The 25,764-nt window shown below is 41.3% G+C and overlaps 1 protein-coding gene across 1 annotated transcript in view; it reads left to right on the top strand.

Moving 5' to 3' along the window:
• The window catches only part of neo (ZP and PAN domain-containing protein neyo), a 72,981-nt gene that overhangs the window by 9,315 nt on the left and 37,902 nt on the right, over positions 1 to 25,764 (top strand). Inside the window, exon 3 of the mRNA XM_086907120.1 lies at positions 13,315 to 13,516. Within this exon, the coding sequence (XP_086763246.1) occupies positions 13,315 to 13,516 (202 nt within the window). The remainder of the gene's footprint in view (positions 1 to 13,314; positions 13,517 to 25,764) is intronic.

Below are 25,764 nucleotides of genomic sequence, written 5' to 3'. Positions count from 1 at the left end.
ATTAATGTTTCTTTTCGCTCTCTTTTTTTAACATCTGTATTCTCTTGCTTTTATTTGATAATTTTTAGCATAGAACGGTTTCACGAGTTTCGCTTCAAAAAAATTCTCGTTTCTTTCAGCGGCGAATTCCGCCGACTAATTTTTGCTGGTATCCACAGTATTTAGTTTCTCGCCATTAAAAGATTTGCAGAAAAACCGGAATAAATGATACCATGTTATATCCATGTTAAATGAAACGAATAATATAACATTCCAAAGGTTTTTTTTCCCCCCCTAGAATCGAATATTTCTTTTTCTTTGTCGATACATGTCATGTTTTTATCAATGTCCAATGTAGCCTCGTTGAAAAAGTGTATCATTAACCACTTCCGCGTGTTTTTTGATCATCGTAATTAATCTTGAAATGGGAATTTGCATGAATTCAACACTTCACGTCCCCTTCCAATTGTGCTAAATACATAACAAAATTTCATATTTCGATTTTCAAAAAGTACTTTCAAGTAGTACAGTAAATGAAGTAGAAAATAAATTGAAATAAATGTTTTATTTTGGAACACAAATACAAAGACATCACGTATATTTGCCAATTATAATTTATAAAATAATGAAACAGTTTATTATTAATATTTTCTTACGCTGAAATAAAATATAAAATAAAAGTATGAGTTAAGAGGGCTATGATAAAAAATACATAATTATTTACATTAATTTGTTATTTTTCATACAAGAGGATTATTTAAATATCACGTCGCTTAAAACGAAATATACGCCGATTGTTAATATTAAAAAAAAAAAAAATAATGTGTCAACGATGAAACAACGTTGCACAATTGGCACAATATTCGATCATTTATGATACAAAAATATATTTAATATTTCATAAAATTTATAAAATCCATAGATTTTTAAAATTTCAAAAAAAATAACATTTTAACATCTTATAAATCCATTTGAACATTTTTCAACATAAGATTTCTTTAATATATAATTAAAAAATATAATGTAATAAAGATCCAATGTCTCACCATATTTAATACAATTAACTCAAATTCCACAAATTCCATAATCACGTTCCGAATAATTATCGACGCTTGCTCGAATCCACAATGCACAAGCGTATTATCAAGAAAGGAAGAACGAGGCAAAGTCGAGTACACATTAAATTTGCACACCGATTTCTAACCGATTTTCCCACCCTGTCCCCATCTCGATCGGTATTCCGCGGTTGATCCTCTTCGCGTGAAGCCTCGACAAAGGGGGCGGCTCTGCCCCCCTCTTTCGAGAGTCGCTCGAAATATACACAGCTACATCCACTCTTGAGCATGCCAGCCACCCATTTTTCACTCTTATCGTTCCTTTATTTAAACTCGAATCGAAACGGAGCAGCCTGAGAGATTCTCTTGCCTGTACGGGAGGACCAAGCTTGACTCCCTCCTCCGATAAAGAGAAATAGCGACGAATATCCCGTTGAAAAACTTTTGCAACGATTGGATAAATCCTCCCTCCCTTCCTCGAGATAAAACTCTCGATACTCAAGTTAGCGCTCTCGGTGTCCAAGAGATTTAAAGTTCCAATAAGGAGGATTTGAAGAGGCTACATCCTCGTGGCTGGTCGGGGGGAACGGGAGGCTCGTGGGAAATTGTTTATTAAACGAGCTGTTTGAATAAATAAAACTCGGCGGGGAGGAGGGGTGTACACGCGCATGTAAAGTTAATTTTCGTACGATTTAGCGGGCAACTGGCGGCTTCAAGTCACAGAGAATTCCTTGGCCGCTCTAATTTACGATCGTTATCCGGCAAATTGAAACCGGCGATCTCAATTTCCGGCGCGGGGCACACCACATGCATAAAATATTCCCGGCCGGGGAGGTTGGCTTGGTTTCAGCTTTTAGCATTACCAGCTTTCGAAACGTATGCGCCACCGTTAAATTCTAACTGCTGATCAAAGAGGATTATAAGCTTAAGTCGGTTTCCCCTTGCGACAAACGAGGTTGACAACACCGGTAAAGGTCGGCGGATACGGAATCCGATAGAATTCAGGCAAAGTTGTGCGGTATTAAGGGGGCAAGGGGGGAGGGGGAGGGGGGCGTCGAGAAATATTAGATTGTCCCGAAAATTCCTTCTATTCTTCTTCTTTTTCTTTTTTTTTTTCCTTTTATATATAATCGTTAACATGTTTCACGTTAAAAAATGAAGAAACGGATGAAATGGCACACTTTTCGTCGCGTTTTTATCCTTGAATGACATGGTACGATTGTGTCGACAGAAACGGGAAATCTGTTTACGAGTGTGTTAATGTACAAGAGTGGTGTTTTTTTTTTTGTTTTAAAAAATTGAAAATAATAATAATAATATCGTTTTACAAGAGAGGCAATTTTTTTTTTCTTTCGATCGAACAAGAGCGTCGTAGGGAAAAAGAGAAATGGCAGAGATGAAAAACAAGAGAGAGAGGAAACGTAGTAGTACGCGAAATGATAAAGTAATATGAAGCTGGAGCATACCTAAGAAATTTCTCTCATATTGCGAGCATCGTTTTATATTTCCCATCTTCATCCCATACCGGATATTCAGAAATGGAAATTAAACATTCGTGAAATTTAACTTTAATTAAATGAAATTTGAATCTAAACTTTCTTTATCGAAAACCGCGTTTCAGGCCATTCTTAGAAATTCTTCTCCGTTTAATAATCTTAATTCGAAGAAATATTCCAACTGGTAAATCGGATAAAAAGGCAACAAATTGTTTCGTTCTGGACACGGGATATCATCGGGCGCATTCCATGATCGCAACCATACAGAACGAAAGCTCAAGGAAGGAATCACAGGAGCGTTAACGAAAGATCAAGGAAATGATTTCACGATCTGATTGTCCGGTTATTTACTGTCACTCGCCACGTTACGTCGGGTTATTCACCATCGAACCATCGTTGTATAACGGGGCCTGGCCGCATACCAGCCGGTCGCGGCGTTGCAACACCATAAAGCCGCACGTGCATAATGCCACGGGGAAGGGAGATCCTCGATGAATAATAACGATTTTCGTATCGAGACGAAAAACCTACCCTACCCTGACGTTTTTACGCGTGTCATCGAGCAGCCCCCCCACGATCTTTTGACGAGTCTGGAACCCATTAGAAAGTAATCACCATTATTCCGGGATTGCTGAAAGGAAGTTGAAAATGAAAGAGATCAACTAGTTTCATCTATTTATGCTGGAACTAATTGCTCGACTGTATACTTGCGATTCGAAGTATTACGATATTTTGATCGATGAAATGTTGTGTGTAGGATCGTAAAAGAAGTCGTACATTTATAATAACGATACGAAATAAGCAAAAATAATTTATCGTGGAGTATAAATATAAGAGTGAAAGTTTAATTATTTATTCTCCGAAATTTTTATTTCCAAAAAAGTGTTCGAGTATAAATCACTGGATCTTAATAAATTCACGCCTCCGGCAAAGGAGAATCAATAAGAGAACACTCGATCGTTTATTCGAGTGAAGTATCATCAATTACTTAATCCGATTGCCGTGATGAACACGTAATCCGAATTCTTGTCGTCTGTGTCGCCTAAGGTTTATTGCGAGGATTGGAAGGGCGAGCTTCACGCGAGGCGGCATGCATGCAGGATCGTTTACGTTGGGTGCAGCCATCGGTATAACCGCGAAGTCGAGGCTCGGCGCCGCCAGCAGACTACTGTGACAAATTACACATAATTCACGAGTCAATTTCACACACGGTTCTCCCGCCAGAGGGAGACACCGTTGTCGAGCGTGCTAGGTTAATTTGAGGAACGAACGACTTGGACCGTGAACGGAAGTAAACACGCCAGCAACGATGATAGCGCCACGAATGATCGGTTGGTTTTGCCGGACTAGTAACGGTTAGGTTAGGATTGCTCCGTTTAATTCTTTTTTTAGAGAACGTCTTTGTATTTGTATAATTTTTCTTGCCTTAAACACTTTGATGGTTCTAATAATATTGTAATTATAATTTAGATGTCACGTTGGGATGACACGAATTGCACGATAATTTATCAATTGATAACGTTAATGATCTTATAATTTTACGTTAAATAGAATAAAATACGTGTAAATTCAGATATATTTGTAATTGAGTAACGATGTTGTATTCACGATCGCAAATCATTTGTTTTATGATTATTGAAGTGAAACGCTTTATTTATACTAATTACGTTGATTTCGAGAAATTGTAATGCCGAAGAGAAAAGAAAAATCGACGCGTGGAATTATACCGTTAAAAGTGTAGGAAGATCCCGTTACTCATCACCTAAATTTATACGTGATTAATCCGATTCGTTTTACTTTATTGTGAAAGCATTATGAGCTAACGGATACATTCCTCTCCTTCCTGGAAACGTCACGTGGAATGATAATCTATGCAGATCGGTATAAAAGAGAAAAGGTGTGCTCTATATAAAATAATGGTGACTCGATAAATTACGAATGCTCGTTTCATCTTATCTATTAGATTGGACACTGTATAAACATATTCACGTTAACGTTTATCGATAAGGCATATAGATATAAATCGAAGCTTCATCATTCTCGTTTATGCAATCCTCGTCATAACGGATGAACAGAGACGTAAGATTGAGTTCAGTTTAATAACTCATCGATATGTATATACATTGCACATTTCAACCAAAGTTTCCTTTTTTGAATTCTGCGCGAAGAGAGAGAGAGAGAGAGAGAAATGTTTATACAAAACGTAATATTCTTTCCGTGATATCTCAACTGGCTATGTTATTACAGCCTTACATGGCTCATCACGTGTCACCATTATCACATACCATGGATTACGAATAATACGAGAGAGTGCATTAAGTACAGTACACTATATACTTTATTTAAATACCACTTTTTAATGAATAATAAATTTCACCACTGTTACCGTTACTTAAATCATACGAGGGCAATGTATCAGTCGATGGCCATTTATTAGTTTACCCAACTGTAAACGTAGTTATCCGAAACACGGTTCGTGTTTCAACCGTCAATTGGCATTGTGGCAAACGACCCGTAACAGTTTAACTTTGGAATCGTTAAATTGTTTAATTTTTACGGTATACAAAGTACTTTAATTCCCTATTTCACGCGCCAAACAGAAAAATCTTACCTATTATTATATTCGTGTAATTCAAATTGATCAAAGTACGACCGATTCGTTTATTATTATTTACACCACGTAAACCCTAAAAGAACATTCATTCTTATATATACACCATCGCAAATCCACCCTCTCGAACTCTTGTACTTTCCTTAAACGCTTAAACGTTAGAAAGGACGGGTTCAAAAACCTCGTACGCAACATTGACACACGTACACCCACGTTTTCGTGTGTCCACGCCGCGAGAGGCGCTCCAATCGCGTGTCTACACACTGAATACCTGAAGAACAGTGTACACCGAGCGGATTCCAAATAGCCGTGGGAAGTAAGCGTGGTCCCGATGACGCCTTTTGAATACTAAATACCCTCGCCTCCCCCTCTGACACGCTATTGGCACCTCGTACGCGGTAAGGTGGCCGATCCACCTCGCAATCGAACGTGTTAATGCGTTCGTTGTCGCGATACGGGCGCCCGCGCCACTTCGACGCGCATATAGAGGGCAGTGCGTGTAAGCGAATACCTTGGTGTGTGTGTGTATGTATATATATATATACATTTGGTGTCGTCAAACCGACCAAGGGCACCAGAACGTAAACAGATAGATAGAGAGAGGTGGGATCATTCGTGTCGGAGGGAATTTATGGGGTCCGTTCGAACAGCACCGCTACAGCTTGCTGCTGAATTTGCATAGAGTGGAGCGCTAATAGTCGGAGATAACCGAGGCAGGAAGAGACACCTCCGACGACGCCTTCTTCGTGCCACGCGAATTTCGTGTCCATTCGAGAATCCATTTGATGATTAAAGATTTAAAAGTTTGGATTTAAGATTCGTTTCGTTTTATTTTTCGATGATGAAAAATTATCGTTTTTGAGGGGAGCAAGCTTGTTTTCGTTGAATAAGATGAAAAAAGATTTTAAAGTTTGTTTTTATTTGATTTGGTTTTTGGGCAATGATCGAGCGGTACGGTGGTAGTAAAGTAGTGTTTTAAATATTCAAGATGTTTTTGTTGAATATGTATGTGGCAACTTGAGCGAAAAATCTTAAGGGGGAAAGAATTTTTAAATTTTACTTTTATTCGATTAATTCTAGCTCCCTTTTCTTTTATTTTTTTACTTTTTCCCCTTTTTAGTAGTAGAATATTTAGTAGAAGAGAAACTATATGAATTATATTGCATGTTTGAGTTAAAATTGTGATACACCGTGATCAAGAATGTTTTAAATATTCAAGAAGATGTTGGGTTGTTAGATCGGAATTGCGTTGAATATGTAGCATCTCTAGAATGAGAAGATTTCTAAGCGGAATTTTAATTAATTAATATTTTCCCTTCGGCTTGCAACGATTATAATTTTCAATATACTCGACGAATCCTTCGAAGGAATTCTCAGAAAGATCTTTTTCTTTTTTTTTTTTTTTTAAACACTCGAAACCTCAACGTATCGAAATACACCAGGTATTTGCATAACTGCAAAACTATCCTATCCGTTAAAAATAATCAATGGCGAGACAATAGCGTTTGAAACGCTATTAATAGGACAGGAATCACCTGTTCACAATACCGCGTCGAATTACGAGACGAACTATAAAACGTGGCACAATCCTTCGCCAATTACCTGTTTTATTCCCCGTTTAGAATTTACAAGCGACATCCATGAGAAGACGTTTAGTCATCGTGCTCGGAGCAAATCTTTGAAAGCTTCCGAATCGATTATTGGCAAAGCTGCACAGTCATTCGCGATGGTCAGAGGTTACTGCCGGTCGTGAAGATGTAACCGGTAGTCATTGACTTCGTCATACCTGACCGGCCGGCTATTTATCTCATCTCTTATACCAGACCTATCCAATTGTACTTCGATAAAGCGTATTAAAGTTCCCGACGTTCGGATCGGACAAATACCACGTGTGTATGGAGAGATGGTCGGGCAAAGGATTTTGCTAACACACCATTAAACGCGAGGATCTACACAATCGATGCACGTGTATGCGATCGTTGTACACGTTCGGAAGAACTGCTTCGGATGAGAGTCGAGTGGTGCCTCTTTCAATACCGGATTATCGTAAGACGCGTATATATATATATATATATATAGACCGATGAGGATCTAATGGGCGGAATTATTATTCGAATTGTATACTCATTCAAGAATCCTCTTTGATCGTTGTTAACCAACGTATCTTTTATTTTCGCAACTGTTAAAAATTACACGAGATTAATTTCTATCCAAAGCTGGAAATATGATTAGAAATATATTTTTTTTAGTTAACGATTCGATAAATTGTTAAATTTTATCGTAATTAAAATATCAGAAGACAAAAATTGCAACGAAAGTAATCTCATTATCGAGTCCTCCTCGAACGACACCGTTTGCATATAGGTTGTTTGCTCTCCTAGGCGTGGTTTCGCGTATTAAATTCTTGGCTCGAATTAAGGGGGTGCATGCACGCAAATTAGAGACACGATAAAAAGTGGTCATTCTTCCACGAGCAGGAACGCACAATTTTCGGCATGGAAGGATGGATCTCGGTTGTTTCGTTATCGTGGGTTGAAAGAACGCTCGTTCCATTTGGCGGTTGAAACTGGAAGGAACAGGTGATGCTTTTCTCTCGATATTAACGAACGGTAGAAATTGAGGAAAAAGTGGATTTATGCTTGATTCAGATAATTGTTGGAAATGGAAATCTTTTTCCGTTCAATTTATATCAACGAGATTTCAACTAAAATAAGGATACTGAAATAATTAAATAACGAATATTATTACGTGATGTTGAAATTGAATAACGATGTTAGTTTTTACGAATTATATGAATCATATTATAATAGAAAATTAAGGAAATATACATAATTATGTATGAGAGGGGAATACCATTTTCTCCAAATGTCCTGTTAAAGTGATTTAACGAACGAACTTCGAAATAATTCAACGGAATACGTAATGTCGTGGCGCGACATTTTTTGAAAGTAAAATTTCGAAGACACGTGGTTGTGAACGTATCCTCGTGAAAAAAAAAAGAAAGAAAGAAAGAAAGAGGGAAAAGAGGAAAAAGAAAAGTGATGAGTGACGAGGAGAACAAGCGACAGTGGAGAGATGTTAAAAGTACGAATGCATTCAATTCCTCGAATTGCATCACTGTCTGCCGAGCAGACAAGAAGGCGGGGAAAAAGAGAGCCTCTGTCGAGCGCAAAGGGCGATTGAAAATGTTGGCGCCGATTCAAGGAGCAGATTTTTCTTATTCAGACTTCGTATACATGCTAAACTTTGTCCCCAGTTTGATCATATTAGCCCCATGGTCAAATTCGATCGGACGAAATATGAAGAAGAGGGAGAATATTCGTTAGCGGAGAAGAACATAAATTTTCGGTTTCGATTTTCTCTCCAATTCTGAGAATCTAATAATAAATACAGGCTATAATTGATGCTCTTCGTAATTTGTATATTATGATTTCAATACCATCACTAAATATTTAAATAAAATTAATGATGATGATGAGTAACAAAAAGTGTAAATATTATTTACTACTTGCAACATTCTTTTCTTTTTTTTTTTTTCCTTGATTTGTGTTCAGATATCGAAAATATTCTGATTTTACTGCTCTTTATATACAATAATATAAGAAAAACCTCACATTCGATTATTCCATACAATTCTATCCACGAATTTAGCAAAAGCATTAATTAAATTAGAGTTGCAGAAATGAATGATAGAGAATCAAATCAAATCTCGTGTCGCAGGAAGAAGAAGAAGAAGAAGAAGAAGAAGAAAAGCACGATTATTGCCAAACTGTTTTACCTCAAGTTTGTCTTCTTCTTTCTTTTCACTCTGGGGATCTGCGTCAACTCGTGAAACCGAGCACAATCGTACAACTTCCGGTTGCTGGCCATTCGAAAAACCGTGAGTTTACACGGCACGTTAAGCTCGTGTAACGACCGGCCGCAATTATGCTCTGTGCAAAACAAAGGTGCAAATGCAAGGATCCGATTGTTGCATAAAAAAGAATGTTTAATTTATAAAAATGAAAGTTGGAAAATTCGCGTAAACGATCTCGAGGAAGGAGAAGGGTTAATAATTATAATTATAATTATATTTCGGAAAAATGGAGGATAGAAAGATATTCAAAGTTTCGTTTTTTTTTTTTCTTCACGCGTATAAATGTGACGATTGCGTGATCGTAGCTGTTACACGACCCGATTTCCAAACCACTTCTCACCGTATGTGCTCATCTACCAACGTTTGAAAATCACGCGAGCGGAGTGATAAGTGTGCAATATATCGCTTTATGCATTTCTAACACCTGTAATTATTCGCAATTGTTCCTTTCGATCAACTCTATTTCCCCTGCAATTCGAGTCCATTTACTCGATCTAATCGGCACGATAGTAAATGTAACGTAACGATTAAATACGATATTTTTAATCATTATTCTCGTGATACTCGTGAATAATTCATGCCGTGCGATATTTTTCAAACGGACTAATAATAATAATAATAATTGCTACATCAAGTATATAATTATTAAACACGCTTGGATAACTGTAATAAATTTTCAATATTTCTCGAGCTTCGCTGGAGAACCAAATATGTGTTGATGCAAGATTTCTATTAACTATCCACGCATTGATTGAATTATTCCCCCCTCCCCCCCCTCGATTAATTTTGAAATATAGATTCGTATGATAAGAACAAAATACCAGGCTCTAATACGGGGGAAATGAAACCGGGTCAGGGATATTAATCGTTGAAATCGAAAAGTCAAATTAGGAGTCTCTGGAGAATCACCAGCTCTATAACGGAAACCGTTAAGACACCCTAAGGACGGAGGGGAGGGGGGAGGAAGGGGGATATGCGAGCCGAAAGCGCCTGCAACGCTATCTCGATTATCCAATTACACGTAAATAGGATAAAACCTGAGATTCTATCCATAGAAACGCTTTATATATACACGACAAGCATCATCGAACGAATATTTCCAACATTTTCGACGTCTCCCTTCACGCTTATCCAGAAAATTCTCGACTCGAAGAAATTGTTCAAGCCTCGCTGAATTGGCCGGCCAATTTTAATAATATCCCGAGCCCGCGCCTCGAGACCACCCCGTATCGGAATGCGCGGCGCGAGAACGGAAAGTCCACGTAAGGAAGGAATTTCATTGCCTTTGTTCGCGGAATGGAAGTCGAAGTACCAGAATGCGGCTGTGGTAGACAGAAAGAGAAATAACACGGCGATCGTTTGGCGGGACGAGGAGGGAAGTTGCAGATAAAGAAAACCGAGATTATACATCAAGTCCGCAGCGAGAGAGAGAGAGAGAGAGAGACTCGGTGGAACGTGGTCTCGCTTGAATCGTATCTAAATGCGGCTCGTATATCAGAAATCGAACTGTTTCTCCACCGCAGAGGAGAGGTTGAACCTGTGTAGCCTGCCTCTCCTTATCCATAGGCGGGGTTCGCCTCGCATCATTTTGCGCCGATCGCCTCGGTTCCGTAATACCATCCGTTCCACATTTCCCCTTTCGTCGTGACAACCCACAATGGAGGCCTCCGCTTTCTCCGCTTCCTCCTTGTTGTTCCTCGCGCAGGAATCCTAGGAAGAGGGTGCATCCCTCGATAAATCTCCGCCAGATTTATGACGATACCAAGCTATTTCGGTTCGGTTAAATAGGGGGAGAAGGAGGCACGTCTCCCTCTTCTTTTGGGAAGAATTTTTCCGAGGAGGCGCGGATAAACTGCGAATAACGCGCAGACAGAAATGAACTCGATACGTTGGAGGAGCAGAAATTAAAAGATTTATGACTGCGCGCAATCTTTGCCTGGAATCTGCATCCCCGGACGAAGAGGATGTAAGGGATGGTTTGGAATAGCGCCAGAGTGTCGTGCTTGCAGAGAGATTGGCAGTTTCGATTCGAGCCGGTTATTGTTTTATTTCATACTCTCAACGAGCAATTTGTATTCCCCGGGTGATAAATTGCGCCAGTTTTCTGCTACCAGGTTGCAAGATTTTTCTTTTTATCTTTATCGCGCCAGGCAGAGGAGAACTGGCTCGATCGAATTGTTCGCTTCGATTCGAAGAGGCCGGTTCTTGGCTAAAAGTGAAATATTCGTATCTCCGCTTGTAAATTCAAGGATATTTTTGAAACGAGATATAAAATCTCGGAAACTATATAATCCATTGTATCGATTCCTCGAAATTAATAGCATCAACGGTTTCGCGATAAAGTTAAACTCCCCTTCAAGAATTAGTCTTGCCCCGGTTAACGACCGGTATTTATCACGCATTTGGACGGTTCAGGTATTGCAACAGTAGTTTGCGCAGCAATAGGAGAGATATTTTTCATCGGCGAGAATGAATAGTGGGGCTGATTAAACGAACCAAAATACGAAACGATTATGATACGGTCAATAATAGTGTTGGTTGGTTATGCAGTGGTGAACAATAAATAAGAAATATACTGATTTAGCTGAATGGATATATTTTTGACGATCGAAGACAAATAAAAGGAGGCCAACTACAGAATAGTGACACTGCTAGCAACGCTTAATAATAAAATTATAGATAGAATTTCAGTGAACTTTTATATCCTATAACAAATAGCATACGGCCCCTTTTTCATTTTTCCAACACCGCGTGCAACTACGTTTCGGATCGATTAAACCGCTGATTACTTGCCAGCACCGTTAATTGATAAATCGTGTTTTGTTTCGAACGGAATAATAAGCTCCACGGATTTTTAATTAACCCGTTGAGTCGGTCGTGTTGATAAGAAAAGAAAGATGACGATAACGAAAAATAATTAAGGAGACCGTATTCTTTTCTAAAAAAAAAAACCTTCCTTCCTTCCTTCCTTCCTTCCTCGTCCGCGAATTTTTGCCGTAATTTTCTTCTCCGGTCCGGTGGAAAGAACGAAGATGAAAATTTTTTGCCCCAACCGGTTAAACCGTCCTTTGAGGAAGAAAATTCGTTATGATGTATTATATTTAGAAATTTAATACGGAAGGGGGGAGAGAAAGATACGGGGGGAGGCGAGGTTCGCCTCCTGCGGAACATTCAACGCGTTAAAAATGTTGTAGAGAAATACTTTATGTTCCTCTCCCTCTTAAAATTTCCTACAGAAATTAATAGATCCAAAATCGCATTACGAATTATTTCTCGTAATCCTCGACAGAGGTTCCATTTTTCGAGGATAGAAAGACATGTAACAATGCAAAAATCTAAAATTCTTCGTATACCTTTAAAATATTTACGATGCTCCATTATCATCTCGTGATGCCACCGCATCTCACAACGAGAGTAAATGCTACCTGCCTCCCCCCCCCTGCATATAGGCTCCCCCGGAAGTGGCCGTTGATTACTGTAATGCGCTTGCTTACCCCGTAACGAGCAACGTCTTCTCCTCTCTATCTACCCTCGATTGTGCCGGCGTCGAAGCCGCAGAACGAAGGAACGTTCGTTTAACGTTGCGGTTATCGTTGCGGTCACCAGCCGCTCATTAAAATTGGCTACAGTCATTAAGCAGCCTTATCCTTTTCCATAACCGGGTAATTGAATATCTTTAGCGCTCTCCCCTCCCCTGTTCGGGAGATCGATGTTGCGGCGTGTTTCGGCTGCACTACCCCTCAACCCGCGGGCGAAAAGTTTTTCAACGAGCGCGTCAATCCGCCGAGATTAATTATGATTTTCGTGAGAAGGGGGTGTGACAACGAGGGGAAGGGGCGGGAGAAATTATTCCGCCACTTAACGCGCGGACTCCCTCTGTCTCCACTCGAGTCACGGATCGACAGGGAAAGAATAACGAGCCACCCTCGCTCGAGATAGGGGTGAAGAGGATCGGCATCAATTTCAAATTGGGAAGTAAGGGTGTGGCTCTCGCCCCTCTGTGGGATTTATGAGTTTTAGGGATAAGAAGAGGGGGAGAGAGAGAGAGAAAGAGAGAGAGAGGAAAGGCGAATGTAATTTTTCTTTCGTTTGTTTTCTTCTTTTTTTTTTCCCCTCCAGTATTATTTTCACGGAGTATTCGAGAATATTTTAAAAGAATAGGACGAGATTGATTTTCGAAACAGAAAACAGATATTATGATTTAAGAAAATTAGAGATAAAATACGAAATCATTCGGCTTAATAACACAAAATAATTAAGAAAAAGAGTTCGCTCGACTTTATCCTTATATATATATATGTGTGTGTTCGTTTCCAGGTGCCCTCTCGCAATCCCAGTTCCCAGTGTTCACGATCTACGCCCAGAAGAGCTGCCTCGCTGTGAAACCGTGCGAACGCGCCTGGTGCATCGACAGGGTCCAGGGGCATCGTCTTCAGGGCCACACACGTAGAACCATGAACGCGTCCTCGCGACAACACTGTCTCGAGCTCTGTTTAGGCGAGAGAGACTTCCTCTGCCGGTGAGTAGCGCGAGATGATGCAACAACGGCTATCTTTCCGTTTCCCGCGTCGCGAATTCTATTCAACAACGCTGAGCGAGGAGGAGGGGGGAGGAGGCGCTCGTTTTCCACCGACCTGGTTCCTTTTTCCCCTTGGCCGCGGCCGGGCACGATATCCGCCCGAGGAGAAAAGGAGCCGGGGGCGGACGCACTCTCCTCTCCTCCCCCTTTTCGTCCCCGTCCTCGAGAATCGAAGCGCTGCACGCTTCGCTGCGTTTTCCAGTTATTGGGTTCCTCGAACTTGGGCGGAGGGGGGAGAGGACGGTTACATCACGCTCCTACAGAGTCTCGAGTGTTTCTTGGTCATGAAGCGGCCGATGTTTCGCGCTGAGGAATGGAGGAGGAGGAGGAGGAGGAGAGTTGGGCTATCCTTGTGTTGAAAAGTTGAAACAGAGAGATAGGAGAGGCTATTTACGGGACTTTTCTCGCGCTACGTTATTTTATTTAAAATATTTTTTTGTTTCTTTCCTTTGTTTCTCTCTCTCTCTCTCTCTCTCCCCTCTCCGCGCGCTCGATCGAATGTTTTTCACGTCGCTCGGTCCGCGCTCGCTCGAAGGCATTAGAGGAACGCTTTTGATCGTGGCCAGACTAATTATGCTCGCGTCGCTGCGCCTGTGTGGATAGAGAGAGAGAGAGAGAGAGAGAGAGAGGAAAAATGGAAACGGAGTATCGAGTATCACAATTGAAATTATCGACGAGGAAAAATTCCTTGGAAAGTTATTCCAATTTTCGAGATCGAACGGGATCGACTTTTCTTCCGCATTCATTTGAGAATAGAGGTTAGGATTTATCGTATTTGGTATGGCGTTTTTAGAGGCTTGGTATCTTATCGATTTTATTGAGAATATTATCATAAAGTGAGCAATGGTAAAAAAAAAAAATTGGAAAAGCGTTCCATCTAACTTTTTATTCTTTGGCTTTGCTTGGAAATCATTGAGTATTGCGTGAACGCGCGATGATACACGTAACGGATGTGTGAAAGAATGTGCGTCGTTTGAAAATGCAGAAGAACCCTAAAGTTTTATCGTTTTAAATTTAAACTAAAAAGAAAGGGGGGAGGGTAGGATTTTTATTTTGAGAATTAAATAATAAAAATATTTCAATGGCGGAGAGGAAATTTTATGCCAAAAGAGGATAGTACAAGTGCTCGTACACAAAGATGTGTACGCCGGATAGAGGTAAATCGGGCATCTTTGCGTTCAGATAAGAATTCATAATTTTGAAGATCGTTTTATCTCCTTACCATTACGAACGATGTACGTTCCTGTATTAGAATTCTCGTTTAAGGATTTTACGATTACACTAAATTTTACGTATATTCGTAGTATTTACCATGTTATATTTGTATATTTTTTTCTTTATATCTTTACTCTCGAAGCGCTATTCTTTTTCTTAAAAAAGCTTTCTACATCGACGAAGAGAGCGATTCATAATTGTTGGTGATTCGCGTGAAACGAAAAATTATCGTTTAGAGAAAGTTTTTATTCTTAACTTTGATAAAAAATTTATTGTCGTCAAACTGGAAAGCTTGTACTTTTCCACGAGTAACCTCCTTTTTTCAATCGTGCTTTACCAGGTAATATACATTTATTCGCGTTGGAATTTCCACACTTAGGGACGCACAAAGGGACGCATTTGTTTAATCAAACATTTGCAACGCGTTGTAAACTTAAACGAAGATAAAAATGTTTAAGCCAAGAAAATGGATCGAACGACGAGACAAAGGGAATATTCTAGCGTTTCAATTATACACTATCGACTCATTTTACTAATCGGATTTTTCAACTCCGTGAAAGCATGCAAATTTTCTTTGACGAAAAACGATCGCATCTTTGATTCCCTTTCTCCGGCGTAAATATTTGAAGGCAAAGAGTCGCAGAATTTTTGAAGCTAAGTTATTTCAAACAACGACGCGTTATCGATAATTCAACCGTGATGATATAATTTTTGATGTCGGCCAAGAATTGTTTCACGAGTAAAGTCAAAATTTTTTCAAATTTACCTTCTTGATAAAATTGAAATATTATAAATAAATAATTCCAAGAGCAGAAGCATTAAAAAGTTTTTCTCTTTTTCTCTAAACGCGACGATTTAAAATAATTTCGCTTAAATAGAGATCACCGTTTAAAAAGCATAGCGTTTTAAAAATGTTTATCATCCCATTTCCAACTCAACGCGCAAGAAAAATATTCTAAAAAAATACACACACACACACACTAGACAGTGTAATAAATAAAGCGCAAAGTATCCCACATCACGACACTCAAATGAACCGGTAGCAGCCTCGTGACAAACGCTCCCGCGTATAAAGGTTAATTAATAAATAACGTGCGTCGTAACAGATAACAACGATTCGTTTTACGAAACTTAAAGACCCATTTACACTACTATTCTCGTCTCCCACATATACGATTCGAAAATATATATCAAAATAACGAAATCGAGTCAAACTTTGATTTCAATTTAATATCTATTCATCAAACACATTTACAAATTTCCCCCTCGACTTTCGAATACACAAGTAAACCTCTCCCCGTGCATGGTAATTACCGAACACCAGGGAGAAAGAAGACATCGATCCAAGGGAATTTCAATCCATTAGCCTGTTGAAACGCCGATGTCTGGTAAGCACGCGGAACAGGGAGAAGCAGATCGAGGGAAAGAGAGAGATAGATAGGATTCTTCCGATTTCGATAGGAACGCGGCGCGTTTATGCGATATCACGCGTCAAGCTTCGCATTCGTGGGCACGTTGCAACGTGCACGTGCACACCTTGAAAGCCACCTAAGCGGTTCCTGCCAGCTGGTCGCATCACGACGACCCCCTCTCTCGACCAGCCAAGGCAGGGTCGAGAGGTCCTTGCCCAGGCGGAACCGTATCAAAAGTGGCATGGCTATGCATCCGTGTCCGCGCGAAAGCGAGAGAGAGTGGAAAGAGGAGCAAGGGATTCGATTCTCCTCCTCGACGGACGGAATGAAGTTCCGGATTGAAGATCCATCGTGCGTGGATCGTTCCCCTTCACCTCTATTATTCGGGAATTTATTCGCTATTCGCGTGTATCGAATCCCGTCTTTGCATTTACGTTCAAATGTTTTCTCGGGGATATTTCCTCCAACGGGGTCCCTCTTTTCATTGTTTCGTGCTTCGCCAATTGTAACCTCTTATCAAAAGTTGAAATCGAGGAGGAACATCTTTCAATCGAAAAATCCTCCCGAAAATTAAACAATTTCGATCTCCACGAGAATATCTAAGAAAACAGGAGGAGATTCGATCAGCAAGAGAATTCGAATCCATCCCCTGTCCTTGCCTGGATAGAAGGAGTCACGATGCAACGCGGAAGAGATAAGCGAAGGAGGAAGCGAACGTCTCCATTAAAACTGGGAAGACCCCTTTGGAGAGGGGAAGACCCATCCATCCTCCTGTTGTTGGTGGTTGAGGATAATCGAGGGAAGCCACCAGAACGGTGGTTATTGCGCAACGATACGTGCGTGCACACGAAGCGGGGCCCGAAGTGGGTCGTCTTGGCCTCCCCACCCCCCCCCCTTCCTCCTTCCAAGGGGAAACCCTCGAGCCCTTGCGGTTTCCTAAGGATCGTCGGTGTAGATCGCATTAACATTCCATGGGAACTGGGTATTTCCTTGGGCGTCCATCGGCTGATTAGGCGTCCGCGGTTCTGCCGCATGATTGCCTCGAAAGTCAGAGGCGTCCCTCTGCTACATTTTGCCAACCGAGGGAAACACTGACCGCTGTAATTTCAACCGCATCGCCGAGAAGAAGGAGGAGGAGGAGGAGGGAGAATCAGAGATTAACACGGGATGGAAAAGGTATATCCTGTTACAGAAACGCTGTATTGGAAACGCTCGAGCGTAACGTTGCCATCGATCTTCCATATTTTTCCCCATAACATTCCGATAACGACGACGCTGCTAATTTCCAATCGTGACACATATATCGAGAACGTGGCAGAACTGGAAATCTTGCTACATCCTGTTGCGTTATTTTCCCCTAACATTATTTATCTCGTACAATTTTTCGAAACCGCATTAACTCTCCGTTAATTCGATTTATTATCGAGAAGAAGAAATTGAAGATATATATATATATACACACATATCCTGTTACAATTTACTAGATTTTCTGAATAATTTTTCATACTCTTTTATAACGTCGTTTCGTTCGGAATTCGAAAAAAAAAAAAAAAAAAAAGAAAATCGCGAGAGAGAAAGTGTGACCGGTAGTTTCGAATCCAAGAGGAAACGATATTAATTGTCGCGCACTCATCGCGATTTATCATCGATACCACTTCAAAGGGGGACGGTAACAAAGAAAATGGATCGGTTTAATCATTCGATCCCCGTGACAAGATCCCGCGGTAAACCCTGTGAATCTATACGCACACACACACAGTGTTCGAAGTGTACAAATAACGCAACGAAGCGTGGAACTCGCACAGGCAGATTCAACACGGTTCTCCGCTCTCGAAATGTCGGCGATTTGTTACGAGCAAATGGCAAAGATCGGATGAATTCCGAGGGATGACCGCTCTCTCTCTCTCTGTCGAGCGTTTGGAGGAATCGGAACAGAGACGGAGAGATCGATCGAGAGAAACGAATAGAGCGATCGGCGCACCGGTTTTACGGCCGGTCGAGGGATCGATCAAAGGCGAATCTGGTCGCAGATATCGCTCTCCAGACGAGAGAGATGGGTTATTATTACAGGCGGCTGCCTTCCTTGTTACCGGCTAACGAGTTTATTGTTTAAGAATCACGCCGCAGTTACGTGCGCCGCGATCGGTTACAATAATGTAATAATATAATCGTCTTCTATCCTTTTCCCTCTCCTAATAAGAGGACTGTGAAACCGAATCGGGAGGAGCACATCTGCTCGGGTTTTAGATTCGGGTCGGAAAGGAATGCGCTACATCCTCCATCGTATATATCAACGTCGGAAGGAGGGAGGGGTGGAAAGTTGAATTCAGTTTCGGAGGTACGTCGCGACGAGATAAAAAGTTGGAAGTTCGTTGCCAGCCGAAATTTCCAGAGGAGATACATTCGGGGCGCGCAAAAACCCATTAACTTGTAGCGCGAAAGAGTTTTACATCGAAAATTCTACTTATCCAGATACGTCGAGCGTACGTAGTTTCGAGGAGCTGTGAAGAATTAGTTTGATGGAGAAAGAGAGAGAGAGAGAGAGAGAAGTTTAATCGACGAATTTTTCTAAGGAAGCGTGTAAACGAATTCGTCGCTGTGGGTCTTGTGAAAGGAAGAATGCGAGAACGTTCCATCCCGTGAAAAAACTGCGATGCCTTCTATCTTTTCGACCGTGCCGCACATTCAGGAAGAACGACGCCGACGAATTATACGGGAGCTTCGAGCGCGCTTCTTCCGGAACTCGCTTGGAAATTCGCGCTATATCGTCGGCTGGAGAAGAGGATGCACACGCTTCCGGTTGAATTTCCAGGAAAGGAAGTGGAATGCTCGATGGAGGAAAACTTCACGGAGACGCGTTTTCAGCTTGTTCCACTTTGTGCAAAATTTCCAGTGGATTATACTCTTCGTGACGATTTGATTAATCCGTTCGAGAAACAATTTTATTTAAAATTATATAAAAATACATTTATTCCTGCAATTTCTTTTCCTCGCAAAGGATAATATAATAGTGTCGCGAGCGCCATCTTGGAAGAGATGGCGCCACTGGTGCAACTAACCGAAGAAAGGCAGCCATCGATCAGGAATAAGTTTGAATCGGTGTTAATAGCGTCCTACTAGTTCGATGTTTCCCGAAACACGTGTTCGACGCATTAAGCAGTAACAGCACGTTGTCCCCCGCGACAGTTATTGCGCTCTAGTTGGATTACAATTCGGCCGAGGAGGAAAGTAGGTCGCTCTTCTCCCCCACTTACCATTAAAAGCCGGTGGCCGTAACAGCGACACATCCAATTATAAGTGCGAAATTCATTGTTCGGGCGCCGGTTCAGTGGCTGATCTTGTGCTCGCGCGCTTGAACGACTGCCAACTTGGGCGAGATACCTCTCTGGTGGAGTGGTACCACCCGGTGAACTACTAAGAGGCGCCAACAATCCCGGAGTCAAGGAGTCCCCGTCCCTTGAGAAATCTCGTGTAGATGTGTGAGAAGAAAGGAGCTCGAGCGGTGGATTGAAAAGTGATGAAAGCGAAGTGCGCCGCGAAGAAAAAGAAGAAAAGAAGAAAGGAAAAGGGTCCCCTGGCGATGCATCGATGGACCAAGGATTAATTCATTTACTCTCCTCGTGACGTATCGCTCTTTGTAGGCGCCTGTGAAACGAGGACAGTATATAACTCCCCCTCCCATCTTATTTAATGCAAATTTGCGCGTGTAAGAGAAAAGCGAGGTTTGCAACGAAGATTCCTTCTCTAAAAACTTTTGAACGAGGATGTACGGGTGTCCGTTATAACTGTCCGCAGCGTTGGATCTCGGGAATAAGAAATTCTCTCGTGTGCAGCATCGCGGATCTTGATTGTTGATAATTGGAATGTTCCAAGAGTGAAATCTGGATTAATTTCCAGATTGGGGGGAGGACAATCTCGATAATTCGACGATAATGACGTTTGGGTACAAAGCTTATCATCGCGATGTATAATTCCATTTGTTGGAAAGCCGACTCGTATCACGGATTCGTGAAGTGCACTTTGTACAAACCACTTCGACGATTATATCGGCCGTAATTTCAGTTCACAATAGATACCGTTGCTCGTCATTTGCCATAGCGAACGATATCCGAGTGCTGTCCCGTTGGAATATCGAATAAATATTGAAGAAACCGATTTAAATTTCCATCGTTTCCCAAGACTTGAAAAAAGACAACTTTTAAAAATTATTCTTCCTTCGTCGTTTACAATTGCACACGTCCAGCCATTTATCCCCGGCTGGATATATGCGTGTATATATATCCGAGTAAATAAGTATAGCGGTTAAAGAGACCATTTTGCTCTCCGGTCTCTCCAGTCTAGCCACTTTTTCCTCGTCGGCCGAGTGGCTGCGTGACCGGACGCCGCAGATAGCTGTCGATTGAAAACAAAGCCGTGAACTCTGTCGACCGAGCCGAAACCCGATTCCTTTCCTTAAAACGCGAACATCCGCTATCAGTAATTCGAATCGAAACTCTTTTCTCGTTTCCGAGGTATGGAGAAGAGATGAAAAGGCGAGGTTTCGATGAATCGTGGAAAAAAGAAAAAAAAAGGAAGAAGAGAGGAAAGTTCGTTCGTGTGCATAGAACAGGAGGAAGTGGAGGACGGGTGGGTGTTCGAGTATAAGAAGAAATAAACGGCGTATTTCTGCAATGGCGTGCAATGAGCAATTATTGCACGAGTTGGAGGTGTTCGTGATCCACCATTTTCCTCGGTGGTTTGTAGGGACGTAGGGCAAAAGTGTTGGCCCGTCTTGATTGCATAAATCTTGGCTTCGAATCACGTATTAGTTTCGTGGATAATCTCCCGTTGTGGTGTTTCGACGGTAATGCGAGTCACTGATTCGTATACTTCGAAGGAAAATGTTAGATTTAAGAGATTTATGAGAGACGTGTATCCTGGAATGGACACAATTCAAAAAATCGAATTGGAAGTGAGAGGATATTTATTTGGAAAAATTTTGAACAGAATTTTAATATTCTAAATTCATACTCGCGTATATTATAAAACAATTCACTTCTTTTCTTTTAAAAGTAGAATTTGGAACGAGCAAAATATAAAATTGCGTTGCAACGAGATCTGATAAAAAAAAAATAACTCGTCGCAAAGACTTTTCGAGACCTTATATAAGATACATAAGTGGGGGAAGAACCGTAAGAAGAAAGAAACACCGGTGTCTTCTTATTGCTGAAAATATTCGCCGATACCGAGAAGGAAGGGTTGCGAAAAAAGTTGACGCTATAATTATCCATAGGCTTTAAAAAGGACAGATTATCGCAAAGTGGTTAACCTGTCCACGATTTTAACGAGTTAAGGATTACTCGAGAAACGTTGATAGTATAGTAATTTGATCAGCGAGAGGACTGACGTTTTAATTGCACCCCGAGGACGTGATCCAAAGAATATATCGAAAGGGATAAGGGATAAGGGTCTCTCGATGGGCCACGTGAGACGTGGCAATCATTCGAGCTTTGTGTGTAATGATTAAAACCGCGTGTTTGAAACCACATGTTTCGTTCGGGAAGAAAAAGAAAAAAAGAAAAAAAAGAAAGAAAGAAAGAAAGAAAGAAAGAAGAGCGAGACAAGGCGCCTCGAATTAATTACAGCTACAATTTGTTACGTTCGTTGAAAACGAATCTGGCGTTAGTTATATAGGGTTTAATGGACGAAACGGTGTTACGAAATGGATAATTACGCGGGGAGAATTGATTAGCGCAAATCCCTAAGGGGAGGGATAAAGATGGGACGGAATAGATAAGGATCAAGGGTGGCTACGTGGGTGGCGTGCTTGAGAAAGTTTTTAACACCATAAAGCAATCAATCATCCGGCAAAGTTGTTTAATTCCTTCGATAACTTCGGTGGCGTGTGTGTGTGTGTGTGTGTAAGTAAGCCATGGTTCTGGATTACACGTTCGTGGTATATGGAAATTGTTAAACTGTACGGAAAATGTACTTGCGCGATATTCGTTGACGACTGTCAAAAATTTTCCTACGAGGAAATTTTAATTTTAACGAGAAAAGCGTTTTTGAAAAATCGAAGTCTTTTGAAGTCGTACGATTATTGAAAAAGAAAAACGATTGATTTCGTTTCTTAGATATTTTACAAAATTTCGCGTAAATTTCATCTCGATGTTAGTCGACTTCAACTTTCGTAACAGACTGTACACAAAAATTCCTCGATGATGAAGCGTGTGCGTGTACATTATGCATGCGTCGATCATTAAATTGTCGATTAGATTTTTCTTTTCCTTTCTTTTTTTTTGTTTTTGTTTTTGTTTTTTTTTTTTCCCCATTTTGATTAGATCGGAAAACGTTTTCCGTTATAGACATTATATTCAGGCCATTATCGCGAAATTGTTTCGAATGCCTAGCAATTGCGTGCAATCTACGCTCGAGAATCGATTCCAGCGACTATAGCCCCTCTTGTAAATCGAAGCACGTGATACGCTTCGTTTTCCTGTCGAAAAATCCGGGACAAAAGACTTCGAATCGACAATGTGTCACTGAAAAACAATCAGTACGGCGGACAGGGAGAGGGAGAAAAATTTTGTCGAGAAATTTGTACTATCGTTTCACTCTGCGTGGTTTCGAGGTTTAACGAATGACTCTTGGAACGTCATAACGTTGAGAAGAATTGATTTTTTCGAACGGCAGAATTGTAAATGATACCGTAATATCAATTGTGTCACGGATTATTCGATTCAATAATAATACTGGAATCGACAAACAATGTTGAAACAGTATATGATCTTCAAAATTTTGCAAAATATTGTTCAGGATGAGAATTCGAATTTGTTTGTAAAACAAATTATTCATAAAACGAGTTAGTGTATGTAATATCGAAACAACGAATTTATTTAAAAATTATTCAATTAATTACAATCTCATTTCTACTATAAAAAATAAAATATCGTTTTTCATAATAATTATTATTGAAAACACTGCTCGGAAAATTTGAAATCAAATCGATTAATAAGACGACGATAAAATACATGTTCCTGTTGAAGCAAAAAAATAACAGTACACACGGGTAATAATGAAAGGATGTTGTAATAATGGCTATATTATTTCTCGAATATGTTCCATTTCAACCGATCGAAGAAAATAGTTCTATATCTAGGAATCGTTTTCTTTCTTTTCATTCCTTCATTGCTCCACGTTTCTCCCGTACCCTTCGATCTATCTTACATCGCTCCCCGATCCATCGCTGCCGGACACACAATTCTCTGCTTCGTTCGATAGCTATTACCGCGAAACCACAGGCGTATCTTTCTTACTGACGGGTTACACAGCTGTGCCGCTGTAAAAATCTCGCGTACAGTACGAAGCTGAAAACGTTGCCGGGAGAGAGAGAGAGAGAGAGAAAGAGAGCTTCCTATTACCGGTTGTATTACATCACAACCATCTCGACCAATATATACACAAGCAATCTTAAGAAAATTTATTTATCTGAGTTAAATTTTATATCGAGCGTAACATTCTTCTTCCCTTTTTTTATATCCTCGCTATTAAAAATTCCCAAGAAATTCGTAACAGAGGAAAGAAAAATACTTACTCACTTTGCTTACTCGAGAAATAAACGAAAGGGGGAGATACGACGATCTTCTTCCCGTTTAAAAACCGAACGAAAAACCAAGCTCGATATCTCTAACAAGCAAGCAGTTGAACGGACGGCAAGGCATTCGTTTTGGAGGAAGCTGGTTCGTGCTCGCCTCTCCTCGTGTGCACACTCTTTGTCTTGCGTGCAGCGTATCCACACGATCGACACCCCGAGCGCAACAAACGAAAGGGTTGGTGGAAACCGGTGGTGATCGAGAGAAAGAGGCAGACAATTCTCGCGAGGTTGGATAATCGTGAGGACGTTGCGATCCGGTATTACTCAGGCCCCCGGGGTTAAATTGCGATCAAGGGCTTAGCGGTGATTCTCGAAGGCCGATCGAACTACGTGACTGATTTCTACGATTTATTCGCGTGCGCACACATTGAGGGGGGGTGGCCGCCGCCTCTGGCCATAATCGATTCCATTCGTCCTCGAATATCCACCCGTGTGGATCCCGCCATTAGAAAGGGAGCCGATAGCTTGCTCCAACTTCCACAAAACGTGCGCACTTTCCATCCGGAATTTCTCTCGAACGGGCGTTGACAGAAAGGTGTATCCGTAATTGAACGTGGGGATTAACTTCGACTCGGATCCGGAAAAAAGGGTTTATCGATATTGGTTTCGGCCGAACAATCCCCACGGAAAAGCTATGCTAATTCCCTTTATCTTTTCCACGAATATGAATGTCAAACTTACCTTCGAAACTTACTTTCGTAGAAGTAATTCGAGAGATTTATTTAGGGATGGAATTGGTTCGAAATAGGGTCTTCAAGAGGTCTTCTGTTTCCTTTCGAATCCGTGAGAAAAATCAATTTGCGAGAAATTCTGTTCCAATAATTAAATTTTCCGGGGAAACTGTGAAGGGATAGCGTAAACTACGAGGTCGATAAATCATGTCGGCGTGGAGGTCAAGGTCAGGCCACACGTCCCCCTTCTTCGAGGAATTCCGAAACGCACGTATCTAATTGCATTACGGAGTTGCAAGGCGGTCCAACGTCACGAAATAATTACATCAATTTCGCGTGGGGGCCGAATATGTCATTAAAAAGGGATACACAGGCCTGAGCAATTACGTGCCCGTGCACGTGTTCCGCTCGATCTCATCCTTAAACGTGGACGGTTGCGCTCAAGTCCGTGCACGAAATTAACGGCACTGGGTGTTCGTTCGCATAATCCGGCAGGCGAGTAACGGCGCTCGCGTTGCAATTAGCTCGCGGCGAACACCACACATTGCGAACGAATATTCCGTGGGGAAGCGTGGAGGTGGAAGAGAGAGAGAGAGAGAGAAGGATATCGGCTTACACCCTCGACAACGACACCAGTTACAGCGCCATCTAGCATTCGGACGTGTCGTGTACCGCAATCAAGCCTGTCATTTTGCACGAATCTCTATATATAAATACACCATCGGATGGAGAAATAAAATAGATCGAATCCAAGATCCGAGAAGAATTCTTCGTTCTGATTATCCTGAGATACTTTGAGTCCTCCTCCAATTGGTACCTGTCCCACTTTCGGTGATGTGTTCGTCTTGTACGTCTCGTTAGACAGCCCACCCATGTGGCTCCAAAATAACCTGGACTTGGTAACCAAGAGAGAGAGAGAGAGAGAGAGAGTGGTGCGCTCGGGTAAAGCAAGCGTGCTGCATCGAGGAATAGGTATGAACAACAGGAGGAGTTGGGTAAATGGATGGATACGTGGACACGGAGCGGAGAGAAAGAGGAATGGATAGATAGATAGGGAGAGAGAGAGAGGGTAGATATCGTGGTAAGCGATGAGCACACGCCTGTCGGATCCGACATAGCCGCCGAGAACAAGGTGGCATTGGGGGATACAGCCAGTCTCTCGATCGCAGTCGGCCGATAGCCGCCGCATGACAAGCCCAAGGGGTGTACGTAAACGGGTGAATCCACCTAGGCAGCCTCTCCACTTGGCGCGATGCA

Source organism: Apis florea, unplaced genomic scaffold (assembly GCF_048593485.1).
Source record: "Apis florea isolate Af1SG1 unplaced genomic scaffold, ASM4859348v1 contig_2748_pilon, whole genome shotgun sequence".
NCBI classification, from domain to species: Eukaryota; Metazoa; Arthropoda; class Insecta; order Hymenoptera; family Apidae; genus Apis; species Apis florea.
The sequence above is the reverse complement of the archived record's forward strand: the minus strand, read 5'-3'. Positions and strand labels throughout refer to the sequence as shown.